General features: G+C 39.2%; 2 protein-coding genes and 1 long non-coding RNA gene across 3 annotated transcripts in view; 2 read left to right on the top strand and 1 right to left on the bottom strand.

Annotated features, from left to right (window-relative positions):
• The window catches only part of LOC113650345, a 243,721-nt gene that overhangs the window by 182,959 nt on the left and 32,883 nt on the right, over positions 1 to 27,879 (top strand). The window lies entirely within an intron of this gene.
• LOC125139787 overlaps positions 19,928 to 27,879 on the bottom strand; it is a 31,965-nt gene continuing 24,013 nt past the window's right edge. Inside the window, exon 3 of the long non-coding RNA XR_007138881.1 lies at positions 19,928 to 20,030. This is a non-coding gene — a long non-coding RNA (uncharacterized LOC125139787). The remainder of the gene's footprint in view (positions 20,031 to 27,879) is intronic.
• Positions 24,941 to 27,607, top strand: LOC113650306 (protocadherin gamma-C5-like). Its single transcript, XM_047805190.1, has one exon. It carries the CDS (start codon positions 25,094 to 25,096, stop codon positions 27,590 to 27,592), a length of 2,499 nt encoding a protein of 832 aa, XP_047661146.1. The 5' UTR covers positions 24,941 to 25,093; the 3' UTR covers positions 27,593 to 27,607.

The following is a 27,879-nucleotide window of genomic DNA, read 5'->3' as shown; positions in this document are numbered from 1 at the left end:
CAACTTCATATTCAAGCAAAGGATCAAGGAGGACTCTCTGATTCCTGTAAAGTTATGATTGATGTAGTGGATATAAATGATAATAAACCAGTCATCACTATTCTCTCTATGTCTAATTCTATATCAGAAGAGTCTCATTCAGGCACAGTTATAGCAATGATCAAAGTAAATGATCCAGATTCAGGTGCTAATGGACAAGTTCACTGTAATGTAAATGAAAATGTCCCATTTACTATCACATCACCGTCTAGTAATTTCTTTAGCCTGCGCACAGATCAGGAATTAGACAGAGAGAGAGAAGCTGAGTATAACATCACTGTGACTTGCTCTGATGAAGGAGTTCCCTCACTGTCCAGCAGCACTTCTCTCCGTTTACACATATCAGATGTTAATGACAACGCACCTGTTTTTGAGAGAAATAATTACGAGGCCTATGTGGTGGAGAACAACACACCAGGTCTCTCTATATTCACAGTGAAGGCCAGTGATGCAGACTACAACCAGAATGCTCGAGTGTCTTATATTTTAGAAGAGAGCACCGTCAATGGACTTCCTGTGTCATCGTATGTATCAGTCAGCGCTGATAGTGGAGTCATTAACGCCGTGCGCTCTTTCGACTACGAGCAGTTAAAGGACTTCCATTTCCGTGTCGGAGCACAGGATGGAGGCTCCCCTCCACTCAGTAGTAACGTGACAGTAAAAATTACAGTCCAAGATCAGAACGACAACGCTCCTCAGGTCCTCTACCCAGTACAGACCGGTGGCTCTGTGGTGGCTGAGATTGTGCCGCGTTCAGCCGATGTGGGTTATCTGGTCACTAAAGTGGTGGCTGTTGATGTGGACTCTGGACAGAACGCCTGGCTCTCCTACAAACTCCAGAAAGCCACAGACAGGGCGCTGTTTGAAGTGGGAGCGCAGAATGGAGAGATACGAACTGTGCGTCAGGTCACCGATAAAGATGCCGTGAAACAAAAGCTCACTGTAGTTGTGGAGGATAACGGACAGCCGTCTCGCTCAGCTCTAGTTAACATCAATGTAGCTGTAGCGGACACTTTCCCTGAAATGCTCTCAGAGTTCACGGAACTTACTCACCAAAAACAATATAATGATGACCTCACCTTTTATTTGGTGTTAGCATTAGCTGCTGTTTCTTTCCTTTTCATCACGACTGTAGTAGTTATAATCTCAGTAAAGATCTACAGGTGGAGACAATCACGCATCTTCTATCAGTCCAATCTCCCAGTTATTCCGTACTATCCACCCGGTTACACAGACACAGGAGTTACTGGAACTCTGCCACACATGTATAATTATGATGCTTGTATGACGAATGACTCGAGGAAGAGTGACTGTAAATATTCTACACTCGGAGGACAGAGTGTTTTAGTCATGGACCGCAGTTTTACTGAAACTATGCAGCGAGCAATGAAGGAAAATAATCTTCTACATGATGCTGATTCTCCAGATTTGGTAAGGGATATTTATAGCTTTGATACTTTAGTCAAGCATATATAGTGAACAACCTGCAGATCTGACACAATGATTTACACAATGATTATCTTACTGTTACATTTTATACTTGAAAGGATAAGAGTCTGTTAAACTAGACTGATCAGTATTCTGTTTTGTAAATGTGCATTTATTTAGCGAGGTCAGTTTCTTCGACACAACACAGGTATCTCAGTCAGTTACAAAATATTTATCTGATTTTTTTTTAAACACCAAACAACCACTTTTCATAAAAAAAATCACAGACCTTGTCTAATATTTTACATTGAACAGTATTTCTTGTCATTTGTTCTATTGTTTCCAGTTCTTTTATGTGTTAATACAACAAAGTCCACACAATTCTTTTAAAAGAGCAAAAAGTATTTCACAAATGTGAAAACATGATTAAATAAAATTTATAAATTGTCTATTAAATTTAACTCGGACACGTATACAGATTAGTGTAAAACCAGTACTCGTAAACGATGACGTCAGGAGGGTATGATGAGATTTACATAGACACAATGCAGTTTTTATAATATGAATACAAAACCGCTTTTATGTTAAGTTAATGCATCAATGTTTAATGGATCTGGTGGCTTGTGTATTGCTGTTAAATAAATTCCATCAAAAAGTAAATAGCTAAATAATTACATGGTTTGTTAAATTTTAAACTGATTTTTTTATTCTTAGAGTAAGATCATTTCAGAACCATTTGATCTGGACAGCAACACAACTAGCCATACTGAACTAAGGCCTAATACCTATTTGGATTTCTATAAAGTTATAGATTTTTTGTGGTAAAAAATCTTTATGTAGATCAGAATTCTTTATGCACGTGATGTCAACTCCACCTCATGTGATGGTAGCAAATTTTACACAGATATTGTTACACCTGAAATTATTTATTCTTTGGTGAAATAAGACAATGAGATGTTTAGAAGATATTTACAGACCAGAAACATAATGATGTGCTTCATGGCAACGCAATGTCATTTACTTAAATTAAATGAGGAAAAAAGTATAACCTTCTGACAGAAAAAAGCTGTTGTTATTGATAAATTTAAACGTTTTTTGATATGCAGGTTTATAACTCATATTAAATCAATGTGTAATGCTTGATTTTGACTCAAAGGGCCGCTGTTTATCAAGGAAGCTTTTATTTTGCGCGGTTGTGTCCCATACCCAGCCCTAGAAAACCTCATACCAAAGAAAGAAAAGCTTCACTGTAGGATAGTATTTGCGCACACGGTGTTGAACATTTGTTTCTAAAAGGCGTTTCCTAAAAAACATAGCGCGGATTTTTTTGTGGATGTGTACGGATATCAAAGATTTTCAAACTGAACTAGGATTTTATTTCTGCGGATCTTCTGTACCGCCGGGAAAATGGCAGACGCAGTGTTGTGGCACACGGTATTGTTTTTCATCGTCCTTTCTTCTCGCTCTGTGCTCGCGCAGGTTAGCTACTCCATACCGGAGGAAATGGTGAAAGGCTCGAAGGTTGGAAATATTGCTCAGGATTTGGGTTTGGATATTAAAAGACTGAAATCGGGGAAAGCGCGCATTTATACGGTGGACAGCATGGAATATATAGAACTGAACAGGGAGAGGGGCTCGCTTCTCATTAAAGAGAAAATAGACCGAGAGTCGCTTTGTGCGAAAAAGACTCCGTGTGCTTTACATCTACAAATGATTCTAGAAAGCCCGATGGAGCGGTATACAATTACTGTAGAAATCACGGATATTAATGACAATGCGCCATTTTTCCAGAAGGAAGAAATTCGTTTTGAAATAAGCGAGTCGGCTGTACCGGGAGCGAGATTCATGTTAGAGAGAGCAATGGATGCGGACGTCGGTACCAACGGACTTCAAAGCTACTCACTTAAACCTACAGATCATTTTGTGTTAGATTTACAAAACCACGCAGGTGGTGGGAAACCCGTTGAAATGATTTTACAAAAACCACTCGACAGAGAAAAGCAGGAAAAGCTTACATTATTATTAACTGCTATGGATGGAGGTGAACCGGTTCTGTCTGGTACTGTACAGATACACGTCACTGTTCTAGATGCTAATGATAACGCTCCTGTCTTTACGCAGAAAGAATATAAAGCCTCATTGTACGAAAACAGACCGAAAGGCACGAAATTGACGGCAGTTAGCGCATCTGATGCTGACGAAGGAACAAATGGACAGGTCACTTATTATATTTCCACCAATGAAGAAGAAGTGAATGAAATGTTTATTATAAACGCGAATAGCGGAGAGTTAACGTTAAAAGGACAGGCTGACTTTGAAAAAACAAGCCATTATGAACTTGATGTACAAGCCAGGGACCAAGGAGGTCTATCGGACTCATGTAAAGTAATAATTGATGTGTTGGATATAAACGATAATAAACCCGCCATCACTGTTTTGTCTATGGCCAGTTCAATAACAGAGGAATCTCCTTCTGGGACAGTTGTTGCAATGATCAACGTAAATGATCCGGATTCAGGTGAAAATGGAAAAGTTCAGTGTTTTATTACTGATAATATTCCGTTTATTATAACATCTTCATCCAATAATTTTTTTAGCTTGCACACAGATCATGAATTAGACAGAGAGAGAGAAGCTGAGTATAACATCACTGTGACTTGCTCTGATGAAGGAGTTCCCTCACTGTCCAGCAGCACTTCTCTCCGTTTACACATATTAGATGTTAATGACAACGCACCTGTTTTTGAGAGAAATAATTATGAGGCCTCTGTGGTGGAGAACAACACACCAGGTCTCTCTATATTCACAGTGAAGGCCAGTGACGCAGACTACAACCAGAATGCTCGAGTGTCTTATATTTTAGAAGAGAGCACCGTCAATGGACTTCCTGTGTCATCGTATGTGTCAGTTAGTGCTGATAGTGGAGTCATTAACGCCGTGCGCTCTTTCGACTACGAGCAGTTAAAGGACTTCCATTTCCGCGTCAGAGCGCAGGACGGAGGCTCCCCTCCACTCAGTAGTAACGTGACAGTAAAAATTACAGTCCAAGATCAGAACGACAACGCTCCTCAGGTCCTCTACCCAGTACAGACAGGTGGCTCTGTGGTGGCTGAGATTGTGCCTCGTTCAGCAGATGTGGGTTATCTTGTCACTAAAGTGGTGGCTGTTGATGTGGACTCTGGACAGAACGCCTGGCTCTCCTACAAACTCCAGAAAGCCACAGACAGGGCGCTGTTTGAAGTGGGAGCGCAGAATGGAGAGATACGAACTGTGCGTCAGGTCACCGATAAAGATGCCGTGAAACAAAAGCTCACTGTAGTTGTGGAGGATAACGGACAGCCGTCTCGCTCAGCTGTAGTTAACATCAATGTAGCTGTAGCGGACACTTTCCCTGAAATGCTCTCAGAGTTCACGGACTTTACGCACAACAAACAATATAATGACGACCTCACCTTTTATTTGGTGTTAGCATTAGCTGCTGTTTCTTTCCTTTTCATCACGACTGTAGTAGTTATAATCTCAGTAAAGATCTACAGGTGGAGACAATCGCGCATCTTCTATCAGTCCAATCTCCCAGTTATTCCGTACTATCCACCCGGTTACACAGACACAGGAGTTACTGGAACTCTGCCGCACATGTATAATTATGATACTTGTATGACGACTGACTCGAGGAAGAGTGACTGTAAATATTCTACACTTGGAGGACAGAGTGTGTTAGTCATGGACCGCAGTTTTACAGAAACTATGCAGCGCGCGATGAAACAATGTGATCTGGAAAATTCTGAATCTCCTGAAATGGTAAGGCCTTGTTATTACATAGTCTCACCCGACACTATTAATTATCTACGGTAATTAGAAACAACATAAATTCGGACTTGCTTTAAAAAGAAACACCATGTATGGTAAAATATTTTATTGCTGATTATCGCTTTTAATCCCCTGCAGAATGCAAATACTTGCTAATGACAGACATTTTCTGGTAGACTGTAGTGTACTCATTTTTAACGTCACTTGTTTTGGAGACAATTTCCCATGACGTTTCTTTTTTTTTTCAGTTTTTTTTAATGGGCTTACTATAGGATAGTCGATGTACTTCCTGTGGTGCTTTTGTTTGTTTTTATTTTTTATTTTTCTTTCTATTTAATTATAAGGTATTGTGAAAATTTTGTCATTCGTATTGCTATTTTTTTTCTCCCACAGACATTTACTAGAAATTTACATTCTAATTCAGGTTGTTTTATTTATGTGTTAATTTATTTATTTATTGGCCAAAGTAAGGATAAAATTAACTGGTATATTAAAACAGATGAAAAGAAAATAACAGAAAAATATTTTTAGTTTTCTGTTCTGTGATGATCACGATTTCGTCAGCATACAATTTCTTTTATTAATGCGCATATAAACACATGAATGCAATTTCTAATTATGTCTTAATCAGGTGATCAGATCCGTCTGCAGTACTTGCATTTGACTCATAGGGCCGCTGTGTATTAAGGAAACGTCGATTTTTCGCGTTAATGCCTCACACCCAGCCACAGCAACTCCTAGACCAGAGAGAAAGAAAGGGTTTTATTTGGCGTCTCATTTACGTGTGCGCGGTTATCGGAATCTTTTTTCTCATTTTATAAGTCTTGTAAACGGGTTGACGGAATATTTACACTCGTTGCCAGAATATTAATCCTGGGTAGCATTTGTCGTTCTGAGGATCTCCGGCGACGCGGAGAAAATGGCAGTGATGTTGCACACGGTATTGTTTTTCATCGTCCTTTCTTCTCGCTCCGTGCTTGCGCAGGTCAGCTACTCCATACCGGAGGAAATGGCGAAAGGCTCAATGGTTGGAAATATTGCTCAGGATTTGGGTTTGGATATAAACAGGTTAATTTCCGGGAAGGCCCGCGTTCATACGGTGGACAGCACGGAATATATTGCGTTAAATAAAGAGAGAGGAATGCTCTTCACGAAGGAAAAAATAGATAGAGAGTCGCTTTGCGCAACAAAGACTCCGTGTGCTCTACATATCCAAATGATTCTTGAAAACCCGATGGAATTGTATACAATTACTGTAGAAATCACGGACATAAATGACAATGCTCCGTTTTTCCAGACGGAAGAAATCAGGATTGAAATAAGCGAGTCGGCTTTACCGGGAGCGAGATTTATGTTAGAGAGAGCAATGGATGCGGACGTCGGTACCAACGGCCTTCAGACCTACTCCCTTAAACCGACAGATCATTTCGTTTTAGAATTGGAAACTCATGGAGACGGAGGTAAAAATGTAGAGATGATTTTACAAAAAACGCTCGATAGAGAAAAGCAGGAAAAACTTATATTATTATTAACTGCCATAGATGGAGGCGAGCCAGTGATGTCTGGTACTGTACAGATACACGTCACTGTGTTAGATGTTAATGATAATGCTCCTGTCTTTACACAAAAGGTATATAAAGCTTCAGTATTCGAAAATTCACCAAAAGGCACTAAATTGACCACCGTGAGTGCATCTGATGCTGATGAAGGAACAAATGGACAGGTGACTTATTATATTTCAAGCACAGATAAGACTGTGAGAGATCTATTTAACATAAATGAAGCTAATGGTGAAATAACACTAAAAGGACAAATTGACTATGAAACTGAAACTCATTATCAACTTGACATTCAAGCCAGGGATCAAGGTGGTCTCTCAGATTCATGTAAGGTAATTGTTGATGTGTTGGACATAAACGACAATAGACCAACTCTTACTATTCTATCTATGGCCAGTTCCATAACAGAAAACTCACAAATAGGAAATATTGTTGCAATGATTAATGTAAATGACCCAGATTCTGAGACAAATGGCAAAGTTCACTGTGGAATCGATGATAAAATTCCATTTTCTATCACATCTCCATCTAACACAGTTTTTACACTGAAGACAGATCAGGAATTAGACAGAGAGAGAGAAGCTGAGTATAACATCACTGTGACTTGTTCAGATGAAGGAGTTCCCTCACTGTCCAGCAGCACTTCTCTCCGTTTACACATATCAGATGTTAATGACAACGCACCTGTTTTTGAGAGAAATAATTATGAGGCCTCTGTGGTGGAGAACAACACACCAGGTCTCTCTATATTCACAGTGAAGGCCAGTGATGCAGACTACAACCAGAATGCTCGAGTGTCTTATATTTTAGAAGAGAGCACCGTCAATGGACTTCCTGTGTCATCGTATGTGTCAGTCAGCGCTGATAGTGGAGTCATTAACGCTGTGCGCTCTTTCGACTACGAGCAGTTAAAGGACTTCCATTTCCACGTCAGAGCACAGGACGGCGGCTCCCCTCCACTCAGTAGTAACGTGACAGTAAAAATTACAGTCCAAGATCAGAACGACAACGCTCCTCAGGTCCTCTACCCAGTACAGACAGGTGGCTCTGTGGTGGCTGAGATTGTGCCTCGTTCAGCAGATGTGGGTTATCTGGTCACTAAAGTGGTGGCTGTTGATGTGGACTCTGGACAGAACTCCTGGCTCTCCTACAAACTCCAGAAAGCCACAGACAGGGCGCTGTTTGAAGTGGGAGCGCAGAATGGAGAGATACGAACTGTGCGTCAGGTCACAGATAAAGATGCCGTGAAACAAAAGCTCACTGTAGTTGTGGAGGATAACGGACAGCCGTCTCGCTCAGCTGTAGTTAACATCAATGTAGCTGTAGCGGACACTTTCCCTGAAATGCTCTCAGAGTTCACAGACCTTACGCACAACAAACAATATAATGACGACCTCACCTTTTATTTAGTGTTAGCATTAGCTGCTGTTTCTTTCCTTTTCATCACGACTGTAGTAGTTATAATCTCAGTAAAGATCTACAGGTGGAGACAATCGCGCATCTTCTATCAGTCCAATCTCCCAGTTATTCCGTACTATCCACCCGGTTACACAGACACAGGAGTTACTGGAACTCTGCCACACATGTATAATTATGATGCTTGTATGACGACTGACTCGAGGAAGAGTGACTGTAAATATTCTACACTCGGAGGACAGAGTGTTTTAGTCATGGACCGCAGTTTTACTGAAACTATGCAGCGAGCAATGAAGGAAAATTTTCTACATGATGCTGATTCTCCAGATTTGGTAAGGGATATTTATAGCTTTGATACCGTAGTAAAGCATTTATATAGTGAACAACCTGCAGATGTGACATAATAATATACGTGATCATTTTCTTATTGCTACTTTTTAAACTGTTTAGGACAAGAGTCCATTAACCTACACTGATCAGTACTCTGTTCTGTATATGTGCACTTTTTCTGGTGATGTTAAACTCTTCATCACAACACAAGTAACTAAGTGTTTTACAAAATATTGATCTGATTTTTTTTAAAACATCAAACAATTTTGCAAGTTATCCAGTTATCATGAAAAAAAACACTCATTTTATGTTTTTCTATATGTTAACTGCACAAGATCAATTTTGTCCACACATCTTTTAAGAAGAGCAAAAGACTATTTCAGGAATGTGAAGACGTGCTTAAAGAATATTAGCGATATTTTTATTAAATTAAACTTAGACATGTCTACAAATTACTGTAAAACCCGTACTTTTATAGTATGACAACGGGAGAGTATGATGATATTTTACACGGACATAACATGTTACACTTTAAAATATGAATACAAAAATGGATCTGGTGGCTTGTGTATTGTTTAGAAATAGACTCCATCAAAGAGGAAATAGCTAAATAATAACATGGTGTTTGTTATATTTTAAAAAGATTTTCTCTTTGTACTGTAGTGTAAGATCATTTCAGAACCATTTGATCCGGACAGCGACACAACTCGCCATACTGAACTTAGGCCTAATACCTATTTGGATTTTTAAAAAGGTATAGATCTTATGCGGCAAAAAATCTTTATGTCGATCAGAATTCTTTATGCACGTGCTGTCAACTCCGCCTCATTTGATGGTAGCAAATTTTACACAGATATTTTTATCACCTTAACAACACCTGAAATGATTTATTCTTCACTGAAATAAGACAATGAGATGTTTAGAAGATATTCACAAAGTAAAAACGTAATGATGTTCTTCCTGAAAACGCAAAATCTTTTTTTTTAATTAAATGAATTACATAAAAATTAGCATATCCTTCTGCAGAAAAAAAAACCTTGCTTTTGATTAATTTAAACGTTTTGCCATATGCATGTTTAAAACTTATTAAAGCAATGTGTAATGCTTTATTTTGACTCAATGGGCCGCTGTTCATCAAGGAAGCTTTGATTTTGCACGGTTGTGTCCCATACCCAGCCCTAGAATACCTCATACCAGAGAAAGAAAAGCTTCGCGGTAGAATAGTATTTGCGCACACGGTGTTGAACATTTGTTTCTTAAAGGCGTTTCCCAAAAACATAGCGTGGATTTTTTTTGTGGATGTGTACGGATATCAAAGATTTTCAAACTGAACTAGGATTTTATTTCTGCGGATCTTCTGTACCGCCGGGAAAATGGCAGACGCAGTGTTGTGGCACACGGTATTGTTTTTCATCGCCCTTTCTTCTCACTCCGTGCTCGCGCAGGTTAGCTACTCCATACCGGAGGAAATGGTGAAAGGCTCGAAGGTTGGAAATATTGCTCAGGATTTGGGTTTGGATATTAAAAGACTGAAATCGGGGAAAGCGCGCATTTATACGGTGGACAGCATGGAATATATAGAACTGAACAGGGAGAGGGGCTCGCTTCTCATTAAAGAGAAAATAGACCGAGAGTCGCTTTGTGCGAAAAAGACTCCGTGTGCTTTACATCTACAAATGATTCTCGAAAGCCCGATGGAGCGGTATACAATTACTGTAGAAATCACGGATATTAATGACAATGCGCCATTTTTCACGACAGAAGAAATTCGTTTTGAAATAAGCGAGTCGGCTGTACCGGGAGCGAGATTTATGTTAGAGAGAGCAATGGATGCGGACGTCGGTACCAACGGACTTCAAAGCTACTCACTTAAACCTACAGATCATTTTGTATTAGATTTACAAAACCACGCAGGTGGTGGGAAACCCGTTGAAATGATTTTACAAAAACCACTCGACAGAGAAAAGCAGGAAAAGCTTACATTATTATTAACTGCTATGGATGGAGGTGAACCGGTTCTGTCTGGTACTGTACAGATACACGTCACTGTTCTAGATGCTAATGATAACGCCCCTGTCTTTACGCAGAAATTATATAAAGCCTCAGTGTATGAAAACACACCGAAAGGCATGAAATTGTCAACCGTGAGAGCATCTGATGCTGATGAAGGGACAAATGGACAGGTGACTTATTACATTTCAAACAAAGAGGAGGAAGTGAATGAAATGTTTATCATGCACCAAAATAGCGGAGAGTTAACGTTAAAAGGACAGGCTGACTTTGAAAAAACAAGCCATTATGAACTTGATGTACAAGCCAGGGACCAAGGAGGTCTATGGGACTCATGTAAAGTAATAATTGATGTGTTGGATATAAACGATAATAAACCCGCCATCACTGTTTTGTCTATGGCCAGTTCAATAACAGAGGAATCTCCTTCTGGGACAGTTGTTGCAATGATCAACGTAAATGATCCGGATTCAGGTGAAAATGGAAAAGTTCAGTGTTTTATTACTGATAATATTCCGTTTATTATAACATCTTCATCCAATAATTTTTTTAGCTTGCACACAGATCATGAATTAGACAGAGAGAGAGAAGCTGAGTATAACATCACTGTGACTTGCTCTGATGAAGGAGTTCCCTCACTGTCCAGCAGCACTTCTCTCCGTTTACACATATCAGATGTTAATGACAATGCACCTGTTTTTGAGAGAAATAATTATGAGGCCTATGTGGTGGAGAACAACACACCAGGTCTCTCTATATTCACAGTGAAGGCCAGTGATGCAGACTACAACCAGAATGCTCGAGTGTCTTATATTTTAGAAGAGAGCACCGTTAATGGACTTCCTGTGTCATCGTATGTGTCAGTCAACGCTGATAGTGGAGTGATTAACGCCGTGCGCTCTTTCGACTACGAGCAGTTAAAGCACTTCCATTTCCGTGTCAGAGCGCAGGACGGAGGCTCCCCTCCACTCAGTAGTAACGTGACAGTAAAAATTACAGTCCAAGATCAGAACGACAACGCTCCTCAGGTCCTCTACCCAGTACAGACCGGTGGCTCTGTGGTGGCTGAGATTGTGCCTCGTTCAGCAGATGTGGGTTATCTGGTCACTAAAGTGGTGGCTGTTGATGTGGACTCTGGACAGAACGCCTGGCTCTCCTACAAACTCCAGAAAGCCACAGACAGGGCGCTGTTTGAAGTGGGAGCGCAGAATGGAGAGATACGAACTGTGCGTCAGGTCACAGATAAAGATGCCGTGAAACAAAAGCTCACTGTAGTTGTGGAGGATAACGGACAGCCGTCTCGCTCAGCTGTAGTTAACATCAATGTAGCTGTAGCGGACACTTTCCCTGAAATGCTCTCAGAGTTCACAGACTTTACGCACCACAAACAATATAATGACGACCTCACCTTTTATTTAGTGTTAGCATTAGCTGCTGTTTCTTTCCTTTTCATCACGACTGTAGTAGTTATAATCTCAGTTAAGATCTACAGGTGGAGACAATCGCGCATCTTCTATCAGTCCAATCTCCCAGTTATTCCGTACTATCCACCCGGTTACACAGATACAGGAGTTACTGGAACTTTGCCACACATGTATAATTATGATGCTTGTATGACGACTGACTCGAGGAAGAGTGACTGTAAATATTCTACACTCGGAGGACAGAGTGTTTTAGTCATGGACCGCAGTTTTACAGAAACAATGCAGCGTGCAATGAAGGAAAATAATCTTCTTGAAAATCCTGATTCTCCTGAAATGGTAAGGGTCTGCTCTAAATACACTTTTCTCTCAAGATTATGCATCACACAAAGACTTTCCAATGTCATTTTCAGTTGTGAGACTTTTCTTTACCCACGGCATTACATTTTTCTCCTCATTTTTCTTCAACCTTGTTACATCCGAGGAAAATAAACAGCGGCGTCATGCCTATTCAATCTGAGAGGGCATGTGACCCTCAAATTGATGAGCCAAATGGATTTTATATTATAAATAATAGCTGTTGTGGAGATTTATGCTGTTTTGGTCAGTTGTAAGCCTGACATATTTCAATATACAGTGGGAGCTGCTGCAGACACAACATCGTTGAATTTTTTGCGTGGGCGTGAGATCTTGGATGAACTTTGTTTACTGATGCATTACAGAGTTGTCAGTGAAACCCACCCGTATCTGAAAGGTTATCACAAAACTTGAAAACGCAGAGATAATGTGCAATTTACTCTCATGGTGTAAAAAGATCAATTTATCTCTCTATGTCACATATTTCTGTTTTGTGCACACTGTGCCTGCTTCAAACAATAGGTGCAAAAAGCCAATGAAAATAATCATGGTGTTTGATTATTTGCTAAAATAAGGCTAAGAAATTCTTCATTCTGTTGCCGAAAACTGTCATAATGTTAAAATAAATAAGTAACTTGTAGAAAGAAAAAAATTAAATAAACAACTGTCAGACAGATATATTGTTTATCAGAATGAAATTTGGACTTAAATATTTCTTCAAACTTATAACATTTTTTATTTAAACTCCCTATTAAATCATTCGTGTTGTTAATCAAGGAAGCTTTGATTTTGCCTGGTTGTGTCCCATACCCAGCCCTATAGCAACTCTCAGACCAGAGAAGAAAGGCTTCCACCCGGTTACACAGACACAGGAGTTACTGGAACTCTGCCGCACATGTATAATTATGATGCTGGTATGACGACTGACTCGAGGAAGAGTGACTGTAAATATTCTACACTCAGAAAACAGAGTGTTTTAGTGATTCCTAATACACTCGAAACTCCAGAGTAAATACACCATGTTGATTTTTTTAAGCTCAGCTTTTACTCACTGTCGTCAGTCTGAAAACAGCTAAAAACAGCTATAAATGCTATACTGCTAAGTCTATATGGTAGGTATATATATATATATATATATATATATATATATATATATATATATATATATATATATATATATATATATATATATATATAATCTCTCTCGCTCTCTCAATATAGATAGATAGATAGATAGATAGATAGATAGATAGATAGATAGATAGATAGATAGATAGATAGATAGAGCTATATATACACATATATATGTTATGCAAACATTATATGTTTATGGTGTTTATGGACATTTTCAAGACCACGTGTTCTGCACAGCGAATTTTAAAAAGGTCATTCATTTATCTTACTCAGCTCGTACCTATTTTTTTTTTAAAACAACATAATATATTAGTGAAAAAAAAATCTATATAAATCTGTGCGTTTTGAACCCGAGGTCATGTTCTTCCACTTGCAGTGTATATTTTTTCGCAAGTAAGGCGTTGAGTCTGGGTTAAGGGAAAGCTCGCCTAACTCCAGTTGCAACAGAAATCAGTTCCACAACTCGTCCTTTATTCTCCTGGCAACAGCGTTACTTGTTAATCAGAAGATAACTTAAAAATGAGAAACAGAAATAATAAAGAAATAATCATCGGTCTTGCACACATGCAGTACTCATGAAAAATGCCGCTCTGCTCTTAAAGGAGCCACAACATATTTCACCTGTTACACGCTTCTTTTTTATTATATCCTGGGTAAAAAGCGTCCATGTTGTTCTATCGTACAGTAAATGGAGAGGCGCTAGTTTTGCCACATAGTGCCATGTTGTTAAAAAATTACAAGAAAACTAAAACCTTTTTATCCGATGCAGTGTTGACCATAATTATATCAGAATTAAAGTTATTATTTTAAACGTAATTTCAAACTATATTCCAGTTTACTTTTTAGAACGTATATTAAATCAGTGTGTGATTCCTAGTTGTGACTCAAAGGGCCGCTGTTTATCAACGTAGCCTCATTTTTTCGCGTTTATTTCCGATTCCCACACACACCAACCCACAGAAAGGGGAGGAAGAAAGACAGTACGGGGAAAAAAATACGTATACGCCGTCTGTCAGTCGTTTTCAGTGCAGTCTGCGATATTAGAGAGCGGTTCTCCGGGTGAATGTTGTCATATTCAGAAGTCATTAAAACTAAAAGAGGATTTTTCCGTGGCTCTTTGATTAGCTGAGAAAATGGCAGACGCAGCGATGTGGCACACGGTATTGTTTTTCATCCTCCTTTCTTCTCGCTCCGTGCTCGGGCAGGTCAGCTACTCCATACCGGAGGAAATGGCGAAAGGCTCGATGGTTGGAAATATTGCTCAGGATTTGGGGCTAGATTTGAAAAGACTGAAATCTGGAAAAGCGCGTGTATTTTCCGGAGATACCACGGAATACATCGAGCTGAATAAAGAAAGAGGAGTGCTGCTTATAAAAGAAAAAATAGACCGGGAGTCTTTGTGCGCAAAAATAACGCATTGTGCTCTGCATCTCCAAATGATACTTGAGAATCCGATGGAACTGTACACAATTGCAGTCGAAATCAAGGATATTAATGATAATGTTCCAGTTTTCCCGACGGAGGAAATTCGTTTTGAAATAAGCGAGTCGGCTGTGACGGGCGCGAGATTCATGTTAGAGAGAGCAATGGATGCGGACGTCGGTACCAACGGACTTCAGAGCTACTCACTTAAACCGACAGATCATTTTGTGTTAGAATTGGAAACTCATGGAGACGGAGGTAAAAGTGTAGAAATGATTTTACAAAAAAACCTTGATAGAGAAAAGGAAGAAACATTTACATTATTATTAACTGCTATGGATGGAGGTGAACCGGTTCTGTCTGGTACTGTACAGATACACATCACTGTTCTAGATGTTAATGATAACGCTCCTATCTTAACACAGAAACTCTACAGAGCTACATTAACAGAAAATGCAGCTAAAGGGACCAAATTAATCACGGTGAGCGCCTCTGACGCGGATGAAGGTTCTAACGGACGGGTAACATACTACATGTCAAAAACAGTAGATCGTTTGTCAGATTTGTTTATTGTCGATCAATACAGCGGTGAAGTTATTTTAAACGGGCAGGCTGACTTTGAAAAACGAAACCAATATCAACTTGAAATTCAGGCAAAAGATAATGGAGGCCTCTCCGATTCATGTAAAATTATAATTGATGTGTTGGACATAAATGATAATAAGCCATCTATAACTGTCCTATCAATGTCCAGTTCTATATCTGAAGAATCTGCTTCTGGCACAATTATAGCAATGTTCAAAGTAAATGATCCTGATTCAGATGCAAATGGCAAAGTTCAGTGTATTATCACAGATAATATCCCTTTTACTATCACATCACCATCTAATTATGTCTTTAGCTTGCACACAGATAATAAATTAGATAGAGAGAGAGAAGCTGAGTATAACATCACTGTGACTTGCTCTGATGAAGGAGTTCCCTCACTGTCCAGCAGCACTTCTCTCCGTTTACACATATCAGATGTTAATGACAACACACCTGTTTTTGAGAGAAATAATTATGAGGCCTATGTGGTGGAGAACAACACACCAGGTCTCTCTATATTCACAGTGAAGGCCAGTGATGCAGACTACAACCAGAATGCTCGAGTGTCTTATATTTTAGAAGAGAGCACCGTCAATGGACTTCCTGTGTCATCGTATGTGTCAGTTAGTGCTGATAGTGGAGTCATTAACGCCGTGCGCACTTTCGACTACGAGCAGTTAAAGGACTTCCATTTCCGTGTCAGAGCACAGGATGGAGGCTCCCCTCCACTCAGTAGTAACGTGACAGTAAAAATTACAGTCCAAGATCAGAACGACAACGCTCCTCAGGTCCTCTACCCAGTACAGACCGGTGGCTCTGTGGTGGCTGAGATTGTGCCTCGTTCAGCCGATGTGGGTTATCTGGTCACTAAAGTGGTGGCTGTTGATGTGGACTCTGGACAGAACGCCTGGCTCTCCTACAAACTCCAGAAAGCCACAGACAGGGCGCTGTTTGAAGTGGGAGCGCAGAATGGAGAGATACGAACTGTGCGTCAGGTCACCGATAAAGATGCCGTGAAACAAAAGCTCACTGTAGTTGTGGAGGATAACGGACAGCCGTCTCGCTCAGCTGTAGTTAACATCAATGTAGCTGTAGCGGACACTTTCCCTGAAATGCTCTCAGAGTTCACAGACCTCGCTCGTGACAACAATTACAATGATAATCTGACTTTTTATTTAATCTTAGCTCTGGCTGCTGTTTCAGTGCTGTTCATTGTTTCAATAATTGCAATCATATCAGTAAAAATTCACAGATGGAGGCAGAAAAGACTATTCTATAAATCTGCAGCAAATCTTCCCGTTATTCCTTATTACCCACCAAGCTATGCGGATGGCACTTTGCAACAAATATATAACTATGAGATGTGCGGAACTACTGACTCGAGGATGAGTGATGTAAAGATTGTCAGGCCGTACAGCCAAAACACACTCGGGAGTGTGAGTCTCATGGGCACGGTGCAGAGAGAAAAGAGGGAAGTGGAGGACACTGACCTGCTCTCAGAGGTGAGATTGCCTTGTAAAGTACTAGTTTGAAAGCAAGCAACCAACTTTAAACAACAATTTATAAATTTATTTCCATAAGAACAGGAATTGTGTGTGCTATAGGCCTTTATAATAACGTAATATGAGATATTTATTATTATTATTATTATTATTATTATTATTATTATTATTATTATTATTATTATTATTATTAGGACCATATTTCCTGCTCTTTTCCTTTTTCTTTTAAAATCTGACAAATCGCTGATGCACTGCTTCTAGACAACTGTAATACTCCAACCGAACCCTGAGTGTCGCTGTCCATTGCATTGAATTTTGCTCCTGTATTTACAGCAACATAAAGACGCACGATACATTAAATCTAGCCCACTTTTATCGTTTCTCTGTTTCAGTGATGTTTTAGTGAGATCTACTAGTAGTCAGAAGGAAGTGCTTCATGGAATAAGTGATCTTGGATTATATTTCTATCATTTCCCTATTTGATATTTCACTATTGCCTTTGTTGGACGTCTGAAACGTTTAAAATGGAGACGGGAGAAAAAGGCAGGCTGCTTAGACTGCGGATGTTGGCAGGATGTGCTTTGGTACTGTTTTCAAACCTTGTAAGCGGGCAAATTCGTTACTCAATACCAGAAGAAATGGCCGTTGGCTCTTTTATCGGAAGTATTTCTACGGATCTTAGCCTCGATGCGAAAAGACTGGTATCGGGGAAAGCGCGTGTATTCACTGCGGACGGCAATCAGTACGTGGGACTGGACAAAGAGAAAGGACAGCTGGTTGTAAAGGAAAAGATAGACAGAGAGCAGCTTTGTGGAGACATGTCTGCATGCAGTGTCAGTTTTGAGGTGATCCTTGATAACCCGATGGAGCTGTACCGCGTTACGGTAGACATTTTAGATGTAAATGACAACAGACCCGTGTTTCCGGAAAACGATATAAATCTGGAAATTAGTGAGTCTGCTCTCATTGGGGCTCGCTTTTCTTTAGCGAGTGCTATTGATCCAGATGTGGGTGTAAATTCGTTACAGAAATACACTTTGCAGCCTACTGATCATTTTAATTTAAATGTTCAAAATGGCGTGGACGGGAACAAAAATCTAGAAATGGTTCTTCAGAAAGCACTGGACAGAGAAGAGAAAGCGCAGCATCATTTGACACTGACAGCTTTAGATGGCGGAAAACCTCAGAGATCTGCCGTTGTGAAAATAAACGTTGTCGTGCTCGATGCCAATGACAACGCTCCTGTGTTTAAACAACGCTTATATAAAACATCTGTGGTTGAAAATGCACCGAAAGGTACAGTCATAACGACAGTCAGTGCGACCGATGCCGACGAGTCAAACCAAGATGTTCGGTATTATTTTGAGCACGCGACTCCAACTGAAAAAGCTTTGTTTTCGATTGACACAGAATCTGGAGAGATAAAACTTACAGGTGATGTGGATTACGAAAAACATAAGCAGTTTAAGATCAAAGTGCAGGCTAAAGATCACGGAGGGCTGACGGACACCGCCGAAATATTGATTGACGTCATTGATGTAAATGATAACGCTCCGAAAATCGCAATCATGTCTTTTTCTAGTACTGTCTCCGAAGACGCGGAGCCTGGCACTGTTGTAGCCATGATAAACATACAAGACCTTGACTCGGGCGACAACAGCAGAGTCACGTGTTCTATTCAGCTTAACACTCCGTTCAAAATTGTGACGTCATTAAGTAATTACTATAACCTAGTAACAGCTTCGGCACTGGACAGGGAAGACATAGCGGACTATAACATCACTATAACGGCAGTAGATTCTGGAAGCCCAGCTCTTTCAAGTAATGTTCTACTCTCCATCAAACTATCAGATGTGAATGATCATGCACCACAGTTTGAGCAGGAAAGCTATAACGTGTATATAGCTGAGAATAATGCAGCCTCCATGTCTGTTCTCAGAGTTAAAGCAGCTGATGCAGACTGGGGATTGAATTCTAGAGTGTCTTATTTTCTTGTAGATGGAGAGTTAAATGGAGCACCACTGGCATCCTATATCTCAGTAAATGCAGACAGTGGAGTGATTTATGCAGTAAAATCTTTTGATTATGAACAACTCAAATCTTTTAAAATTCAAGTCAAAGCTCAAGATGGAGGTTCACCACCAATGTCAAGCAACACAACATTAAACATATTAATTCAAGATCAGAACGACAACGCTCCTCAGGTCCTCTACCCAGTACAGACCGGTGGCTCTGTGGTGGCTGAGATTGTGCCTCGTTCAGCAGATGTGGGTTATCTGGTCACTAAAGTGGTGGCTGTTGATGTGGACTCTGGACAGAACGCCTGGCTCTCCTACAAACTCCAGAAAGCCACAGACAGGGCGCTGTTTGAAGTGGGAGCGCAGAATGGAGAGATACGAACTGTGCGTCAGGTCACCGATAAAGATGCCGTGAAACAAAAGCTCACTGTAGTTGTGGAGGATAACGGACAGCCGTCTCGCTCAGCTGTAGTTAACATCAATGTAGCTGTAGCGGACACTTTCCCTGAAGTGCTCTCAGAGTTCACAGACCTCGCTCGTGACAACAATTACAATGATAATCTGACTTTTTATTTAATCTTAGCTCTGGCTGCTGTTTCAGTGCTGTTCATTGTTTCAATAATTGCAATCATATCAGTAAAAATTCACAGATGGAGGCAGAATAGACTGTTCTATAAATCTGCAGCAAATCTTCCCGTTATTCCTTATTACCCACCAAGCTATGCGGACGGCACTTTGCAACACATGTATAACTATGAGATGTGCGGAACCACTGATTCGAGGATGAGTGACGTAAAGATCATCAGGCCGTACAGCCAAAACACACTCGGGAGTGTGAGTCTCATGGGCACTGTGCAGAGAGAAAAAAGGGAAGTGGAGGACACTGACCTGCTCTCAGAGGTGAGACTTCTTCCCAGGAGATTTAATTGCAGTCTTTGTGCACAGGTAATCTGTGGTCCATCCTGAAGTCCCAAACAGGTCATCTTGGTTGTGTTTCTATTTAAACAGAAAATAGTATGAAAAAATAGCTTTGTTTATATGGACTGAGAGAGAGTTGTATTATTTTTGAAACAGTATTGGATATTTAAAAAAAATACACAATGCACAATTTGTATGAACTTGATAAGATTAGTACAGGTTTGTCTTTTTCCTTCAAACACATCACTGCATGGCTTACACTGACCCAGTTTCCTCTCTCTCCCTCTCTCTCTCTCGCACAGACACACACACACACACACACACACACACACACACACACACACACACACACACACACACACACACACACACACACACAGGCACATACACGAACACACACTGCCCTAATAGTCTGATCTAGTGCTTTCTCTGCTGCAGGAATGGCCTTTCTTTGCAGATTTGTTTTTTAAATGTATTACAGTCATTCCATCAAACATAAGCATAAAGATGTTTACTGTTTGGAAACTCAATGTCCAGCCAAGACAGAATGTTTCTATATAATAAATAAGTCAGTGTTCTCATTTGTGCAGTGTATTAAATCTTCTCTCTCATTGAGTCACACTGTATACAGAGATCTTTGATTTACTGATCTGTACTGAAGGAGACATGGAAGACGTCTTGTAAAAATTCTCAGCTGCCCTTTTGTTCTGTAAATAGTATCAACAAATTGTATTGGGTTTTTCTGTTAAAGCCTATTGAGAACTGGGAGTGGCACAGCTGCATTAATGACACATCTGTCTGACCACAGCCTGGGTTTTGTTCATATTGGCAGCCTTAGTTTGGTCAGGATTTTTGGAGCCAGTGCTACAGTGGACTATACTGCTTCTGTTTCATGGATTAAAATGTGGGTGTATTTGAGTGAGCTGCTTGCTGCAGTGAGACTGTGCCAGGTCATACTGGTTGCCATGGATACACTGTCTAGAGCTCTTAAAGAAACATGATCACATGGTCCTGGAAATGTTGATGTTTTTAGAGTGGACCAGGAAAATCTTTTAACATGGATATTAATATAAAGAGAAAATGTTTCGTCGTCATTTTGGTGAACTGTATTTATGTGTTCGTGAAGCTGAAAATTCAGTGGATGTTATTGACAGACAAATTACATTTTTGACAGCTCAGTATTCTGTAGAATTTTTGACAGCCCCACATATCTAGTATAACACATCAGCACTGGATATTTACTACCATTATAAACTGGGGTATGCTTTGTAAAATACACACACACACACACACACACACACACACACACACACACACACACACACACACACACACTCACACGCACACACTCACACGCACACGCATCGGCTCATTGTCTTTCATTCTGAAAGCTCATTTTATCCATTTTATCTTTCAGCAGATTTAGAAATGAATAGAGAAAGAATCTGTCCATTTGCCCAAGTGCCATGTTGGTGCTGTCCAGGGTCCTGCAAGCTTGATACTCTCTAGCTTTTTCTCTAGAGGTAGCATGAGGTCTCGAATCGCACAGTATAACATACTTTATACTACATTTAACACTTTAGTTAACTAGCAATCCTCCTGAGTTTACACAAAACTAAAAAGCTCACTTATTCTGACAAATATTACTGTGACAAGGCAAATAGCCTAATTAAAGAAGTCAGTAATAAAGATTACTGCTTTGATACCAGGTTCTGAGAAGAAATGGTGAAACAATCCTGGACCTTCTCTCTATAATTCACAAACTCCTGCACTTCCCAACATTCACAACCTGGTATGCAAAGCACAGCTGCAGCCTTTCTGTCTGATGTAGCTGCTCTGTGTAAAATGCAGGAGAAGAAACACATCCATATGGAAGAGGAAGCAGGGAGTGGCTTCTTCAGGGAAACCTTTTGTTTTCATTTCACCTGATAAATGCTGCACATATATCAGTCTGCTATATATCTAATTATGATTCCTTTATAAAATCCTGCACTAAAAGTTGTCGAGCTGTTTGTATTTCACGGTAGTAGACATGCTTGTTTAGTCTGTTTGTATTTTTTCTTTGTGTTTATCCCACATTTGTTTACAAGGCCTCAAAATCAATTTAACCTTGCATTTGATCCCTTCTCTGTTAAACAGCATTATCTCTGTGAAACTTCTCAAAAAACATCTTCCCCACCTACAGATTATCAGACATATAATGTTTTTCTTTCTCTAATCTCAACATGAGGTGGATGTGTTTCCATGGCAACAGACTAGTCTCAAGGTAGACTGGTCCATTATCTCAATAAGGAGGGGGGAATCAGTTCCACTGGGAGTTCGATGTGCTGCTGATTGTGTTAAAGCCCCTTCCTCCCTCAGCCTCTCTCTCTCTCTCTCTACCACCCTCCTTCGCCCTTTGTCTATGTATGCGCATGCGTACTACGTCTTCAGCTCTCATGCTCCCTCTTGTGTTTGTTATGATAAATCGTTCTTTTATTAAGCTCCTTTTTTATGTGGGATATTATGTTTTGTTGATTTTTCATTTATAGTTCTTGATCATGTGTGATATGCAAGATGTAACACTGTCGCTGTAAACCTGTCTAACAATTTTTTTCTGCCCTTCTTTCCATGAAATTCACCCACAATTTCCTGTGTTTCTCCAAACAAGGTAAGCACTTATATATTTTTAATAATGCACACACACTGCACTGCAAAATACACACACCATCCATAAAATAGAAGAAAATACCTTCAAATAACCAGAACCTACACGGAAAGCATTGAAACATATAGCATTTCCAAGAAATTACAAAGCTCAAGGTATACTATTTCTATTACAGCATTAAAGCAGCATATAACAGTATTTCTTTATACACTGTTTCATCATAACAAATGAAATTATAATTAAAAAGTAGTGCACTTTACATCAACACATCCATTAGTACAGTAACATAATGAAGAAGAAAAAAACATTTAGTATAATGCTCTTGATTAGTTCTTGAAACCATTATTTATATATGTAGTGTGTTATAATATGTTATATAACAGACTCCTAATCAAGGTAAGTCATCAGCACATGTTTGGAAACAGTTGATAAAAAGTGGCAATACAATTTCAGCTAATGTCTCACTACAGCCTTGTGCAGATTAATTACATCTCATACTGATCATATGCAGATACTCATTCATTCGACTTTTTGATATTAGTTTAACTTGCTAAATTTATTTGCTAAAGATCTAAGATAGTCAGTTAATATGGGACTAATTCACCTTAAGTGCAGTATAATAAATATATCTCCGAGTGTTCCAACATTGACTTGTTGTGAAATTAACGTTCCCATGTCTCAGGTTTTGGTGAATTTAGAAATGAAAAAATTGGGGATTGTTTGGTGTTCTATTTTAAATACAAATGCTCAAATTGTCAAAGACATACAAAGAAAGAAAGAAAGAAAGAAAGAAAGAAAGAAAGAAAGAAAGAAAGAAAGAAAGAAAGAAATGCATTGTTGGTTTAATAATTTGTAGCAATTTAAAAGTTAACGATTTCACAATTATATTCAGTTGTTACTGAATTAAATAACCCTGCTTCATTTTAAAACAAAGATGTCTTTATGTCTATCTGTCTCATTAGCGCCACACACACTCGCACACACACACAAACACAAACACACGCCTCGTTGAGAAACATTGCCATGGAGTGCAACTGCACGACTTTGCCGCCTGTGTGGCGCTGTCCAGCTTTGTGGTGCTGAAATGCAGCGGAGTGCCAGAATCACCCCTCTTATTTGTCTCATGGTTGCTTCCTTTGTTGCTTGGAAGATCAGCTCGGATAGAAAAATAAGCCTAGTCTATATATTTTCTTTTAGTGTCGGTTGTCTGGTACTAACATACGTTTTGCTTTTTTATTATTATTATTATTATTATTATTATTATTATTATTATTATTATTATTTTATTTATTTATTTATTTATTTTTTTTGGTACAAATCTTTTAATGCTGTGTATAATCCTCGATCTCTTTCTTATCTTCAGACACACACACTCGTGCAATCTATAATGCAGTTGCTGCGTTTCCTCTTTGCCACCACATGACGGCAGATATAGCCCAAGTAGTCCAGAGTCATTCGGAAATCTGTGTTGAGTTACATCATTAAGACATATTTTTAAGGGAATGGATAAAACACAATTAAACAATATGCTTTTAAATAATTTTACTTAAATAACAATACTACTACTACTACTACTAATAATAATAATAATAATAATAATAATAATAATATAGTTAGATGAAATGCAATTCGATTATTATTATTATTATTATTATCATTTTTATTATCATTATATTTAATACTTATTTCTCTTTCATTTTCTTATTATTGTTATTCTTTATGAAGAAGAGAAATAATAATAATAATAATAATAATAATAATAATAATAATAATAATAATAATAAATATTAAGAAGAAAAAGAAGAAGAATTCTTTATTATTTTATTTATTATTCAAATATATTATTCTTATTAATCTTATTGTATTCAACACTTCTTTCTCTTCTTAATTTTGTTATTATTACATTACATATGAAGAAAATAATAATAATAATAAATATATTTATATTATTATTATTTATATTATTTATATATACATTTATATTGATTTATATAATAATAATAATAATAATAATAATAATAATAATAATATTTATATTATTTTTAGATTGTATATATTATTTACTTATATTTAATGATATTATTATTATTATTATTATTATTATTTTTATTATTAATATTATAGCTGTAGTCATTTGCATTTTATCTACCCATCAAAACATCTTTCTTATTCAAAATTCTCACGGTTTTCGTTGCCTGTACAGAAAGGCTTGTGCTCCTTTAACACACAAGCAGGATCTGACTGGTTGTCGCTGAGCTTGGTTGCACCAATGAAGTGCAGAGCTACACAAAGGGATCTACTCCCTCCCTTGTGTGTGCTGTTATGCTGTGCTCAGTGCTAGGGGAAAGCCTGAGCTAGTGCGTTTCCAACAAAAGGAGCTATTCCTTTACACTGGAACATGTATGCAAGATACGACTTGGGTTTTTGTCTTTACCATAAACGCTGTGTAACGTTAGGACATACTGGATAATCGTTTTGCGTTGTCCGAGGCACGATGGGAATGATGTTATTTTTCAGGAGGAGGATATATTGCTGTTATTTCATTCTTGTGTGGAATACAATAGAGGCGCACGTCCGTTATGTCATCCCAGAGGAGCTGAGGGGAGGTTCGGTGGTTGGAAATATCGCTAAAGACCTTGGATTGGATTTATCCGAGGTCGGAGATCGTAAACTGCGAATAGCCTCCGAGTCGGGTAAGCAGTACTTCAGTGTGGCCGCGGAGAGCGGAGAGCTTATTGTGAATGAAAGAATTGATAGAGAGAGCCTTTGTGGGCAAACAGTGCCGTGTTTATTGCCTCTGGAAGCAGTTGTAGAAAATCCCCTGCAGTTACATCGCGTTGAGATTGAAATACAAGACATTAATGACAATACTCCGAGTTTTCATTATAATCAGCGCATATTAAATATTCCTGAGTCAATAAACCCTGGTGCGAAATTTCCTCTCGAGAGCGCGGACGATCCTGACGTCGGATCAAATACTTTGCAGTCTTATACTCTGGGAGGCAATAAATATTTTGTTTTAAATGTAAAAACTCAAGATGGCATAAAAATTCCCGAGTTAGTGCTTGACAAACCGCTCGATCGAGAAAAGCAAGCCACTCATAAACTGATACTGACGGCGGTTGACGGCGGAAAACCGGGGAGATCTGGCACTTGTGAAGTTAATGTCATCGTGCTTGATGTTAACGACAACGCGCCGCAGTTTGAGAAATCTTTTTATGAAGCAAACGTGGCTGAAAATGAACTCGTCGGAAATGAAATTATCAAGGTTAGCGCTGTTGATTTAGATGAGGGAGCAAACGGGGAAATCGAGTACGTTTTTGCGGACAAAACACCTGACGTAATAAAGGACATTTTTAATATTAACCCGACTACAGGTGTGATTAGTGTAAAGGGGAAACTCGATTTCGAACAAGCAAATTTATACAAATTCGACCTGGTGGCCAAAGACAGAGGAAACCCGCAGATGGAAGGGCATTGTAGTGTAAAAATTATGATAAGTGACATTAATGACAATGCTCCAGAAATAGTCATTACATCTCTCTCGAGTCCAGTGCCCGAAAATTCCCCAAATAACACCGTCATTGCGCTAATTAGCACTAAAGATGCAGATTCCGGGGAAAACGGAAAAGTTAATCTCAGCGTGGCTTCCGGTACACCATTTAAACTGAACCCTTCTCTATCTAATCGTTACACACTGGTTACAAACGGTCAACTAGATCGAGAGAAATATCCTGAGTACGAGATCAAATTAAATGCAATTGATTCTGGTTTGCCAGCCCTGCATGCAGAAAAAATTGTAAAAATTAGTATATCTGATGTCAATGATAATCCTCCCGTTTTCTCCCAAACGTCATATACAGTTTACACGAGAGAAAATACTGCACATGGGTCAATACTGTGTTCTGTATTAGCAAATGACCCAGATCTTGACCAAAATGCCAAAATCTCTTACTCCATTTTGGACTCAAAAGTTCAAGACGTATTTGTCTCTTCGTATACATACATAAACTCGGATAATGGGAGCATTTATGCCATGCACTCATTTGATTACGAAAAGATGAAAGTGTTCCAGATCCGAGTCCAAGCGAAAGATCACGGCTCTCCGTCTCTGAGCAGCAACGCTACTGTTCATGTCTTTATTGTGGACCAGAACGACAACGCCCCCGCTGTCATTTACCCCTCTGCACTCATGGGCTCTGTCTCTCATCAGAGGATGCCCCGCTCTGCTAAAGCAGGACACCTCGTTACTAAAGTCACAGCAGTGGATGCTGACTCGGGCCATAACGCCTGGATTTCCTATCGGTTAGCGGAGGCCACGGACACGTCTCTGTTCACTGTCACTTTACATACAGGAGAAGTGAGAACTAAGCGCTCTGTTTCAGAGCATGACGACTCCTCTCAGAGACTGCTCATAGAGATAAAGGACAACGGAGAACCGGAGCAGTCCACCACAGTCACTGTGGATATACTGATAGAGGACGGCTTTCATGAACCAATCTCAGACTTTAGACACAAACACACAGAACCCGATAAGAAAAGCAGCAAAATCACGTTATATCTCATCATTTCTCTTGCTTCCGTCTCCTTGTTGTGTTTGCTGACATTTTTGGTCTTGTTAGTAAAATGCGCTCGAAGCAGTAGAGGCAGCTCGAGTTGCTGTATGAGACGGAGTGATGGTGAATATAAAAACCCCAACAGAAACCTGCAGATCCAGCTCAACACTGACGGACCCATTAAATATGTGGAGGTGCTGGGAGGAGACATGATGTCTCAGAGTCAGTCGTTCGGTTCCTATCTGTCTCCAATGTCCGAATTCAGTGATTTCACACTTGTTAAACCCAGCAGTACCACAGACTTTACAAACACTCTAAGCGTGCTCGATGCGTCACTACCGGACAGCACGTGGACGTTTGAGAGTCAGCAGGTGAGGAGTGATTTTTGTTTATCTTCATGTAGTGAACATTATTGTTATAAATTTTACATTTACTGAATTTCATTTCATGGTACAGTTCTCTGGTTCATTTTTGATCCAAACACCTCCTGATTACTTGTACATCTAATGATGCTGATTATTAGGCTAGAGAATACTGTTCTATGACATGTGAATGTATGTGTCATCATTACGTCATACTATCCATTAGTTTTTTTTTTGTTGTTGTTTTTTTTGGGGGGGGGGTTTCAAGCACACACACACTCATAGAATTGGATAAAACTCTTTGTAAAACATAAATAATTAGCATATAAACATCAGTTGCATTTTGATATTCCATTTTTTGT

The sequence above is a fragment of the Tachysurus fulvidraco genome, chromosome 20, assembly GCF_022655615.1.
Source record: "Tachysurus fulvidraco isolate hzauxx_2018 chromosome 20, HZAU_PFXX_2.0, whole genome shotgun sequence".
Taxonomy (NCBI): Eukaryota; Metazoa; Chordata; class Actinopteri; order Siluriformes; family Bagridae; genus Tachysurus; species Tachysurus fulvidraco.
This window is presented reverse-complemented; position numbering and strand designations above follow the sequence as displayed.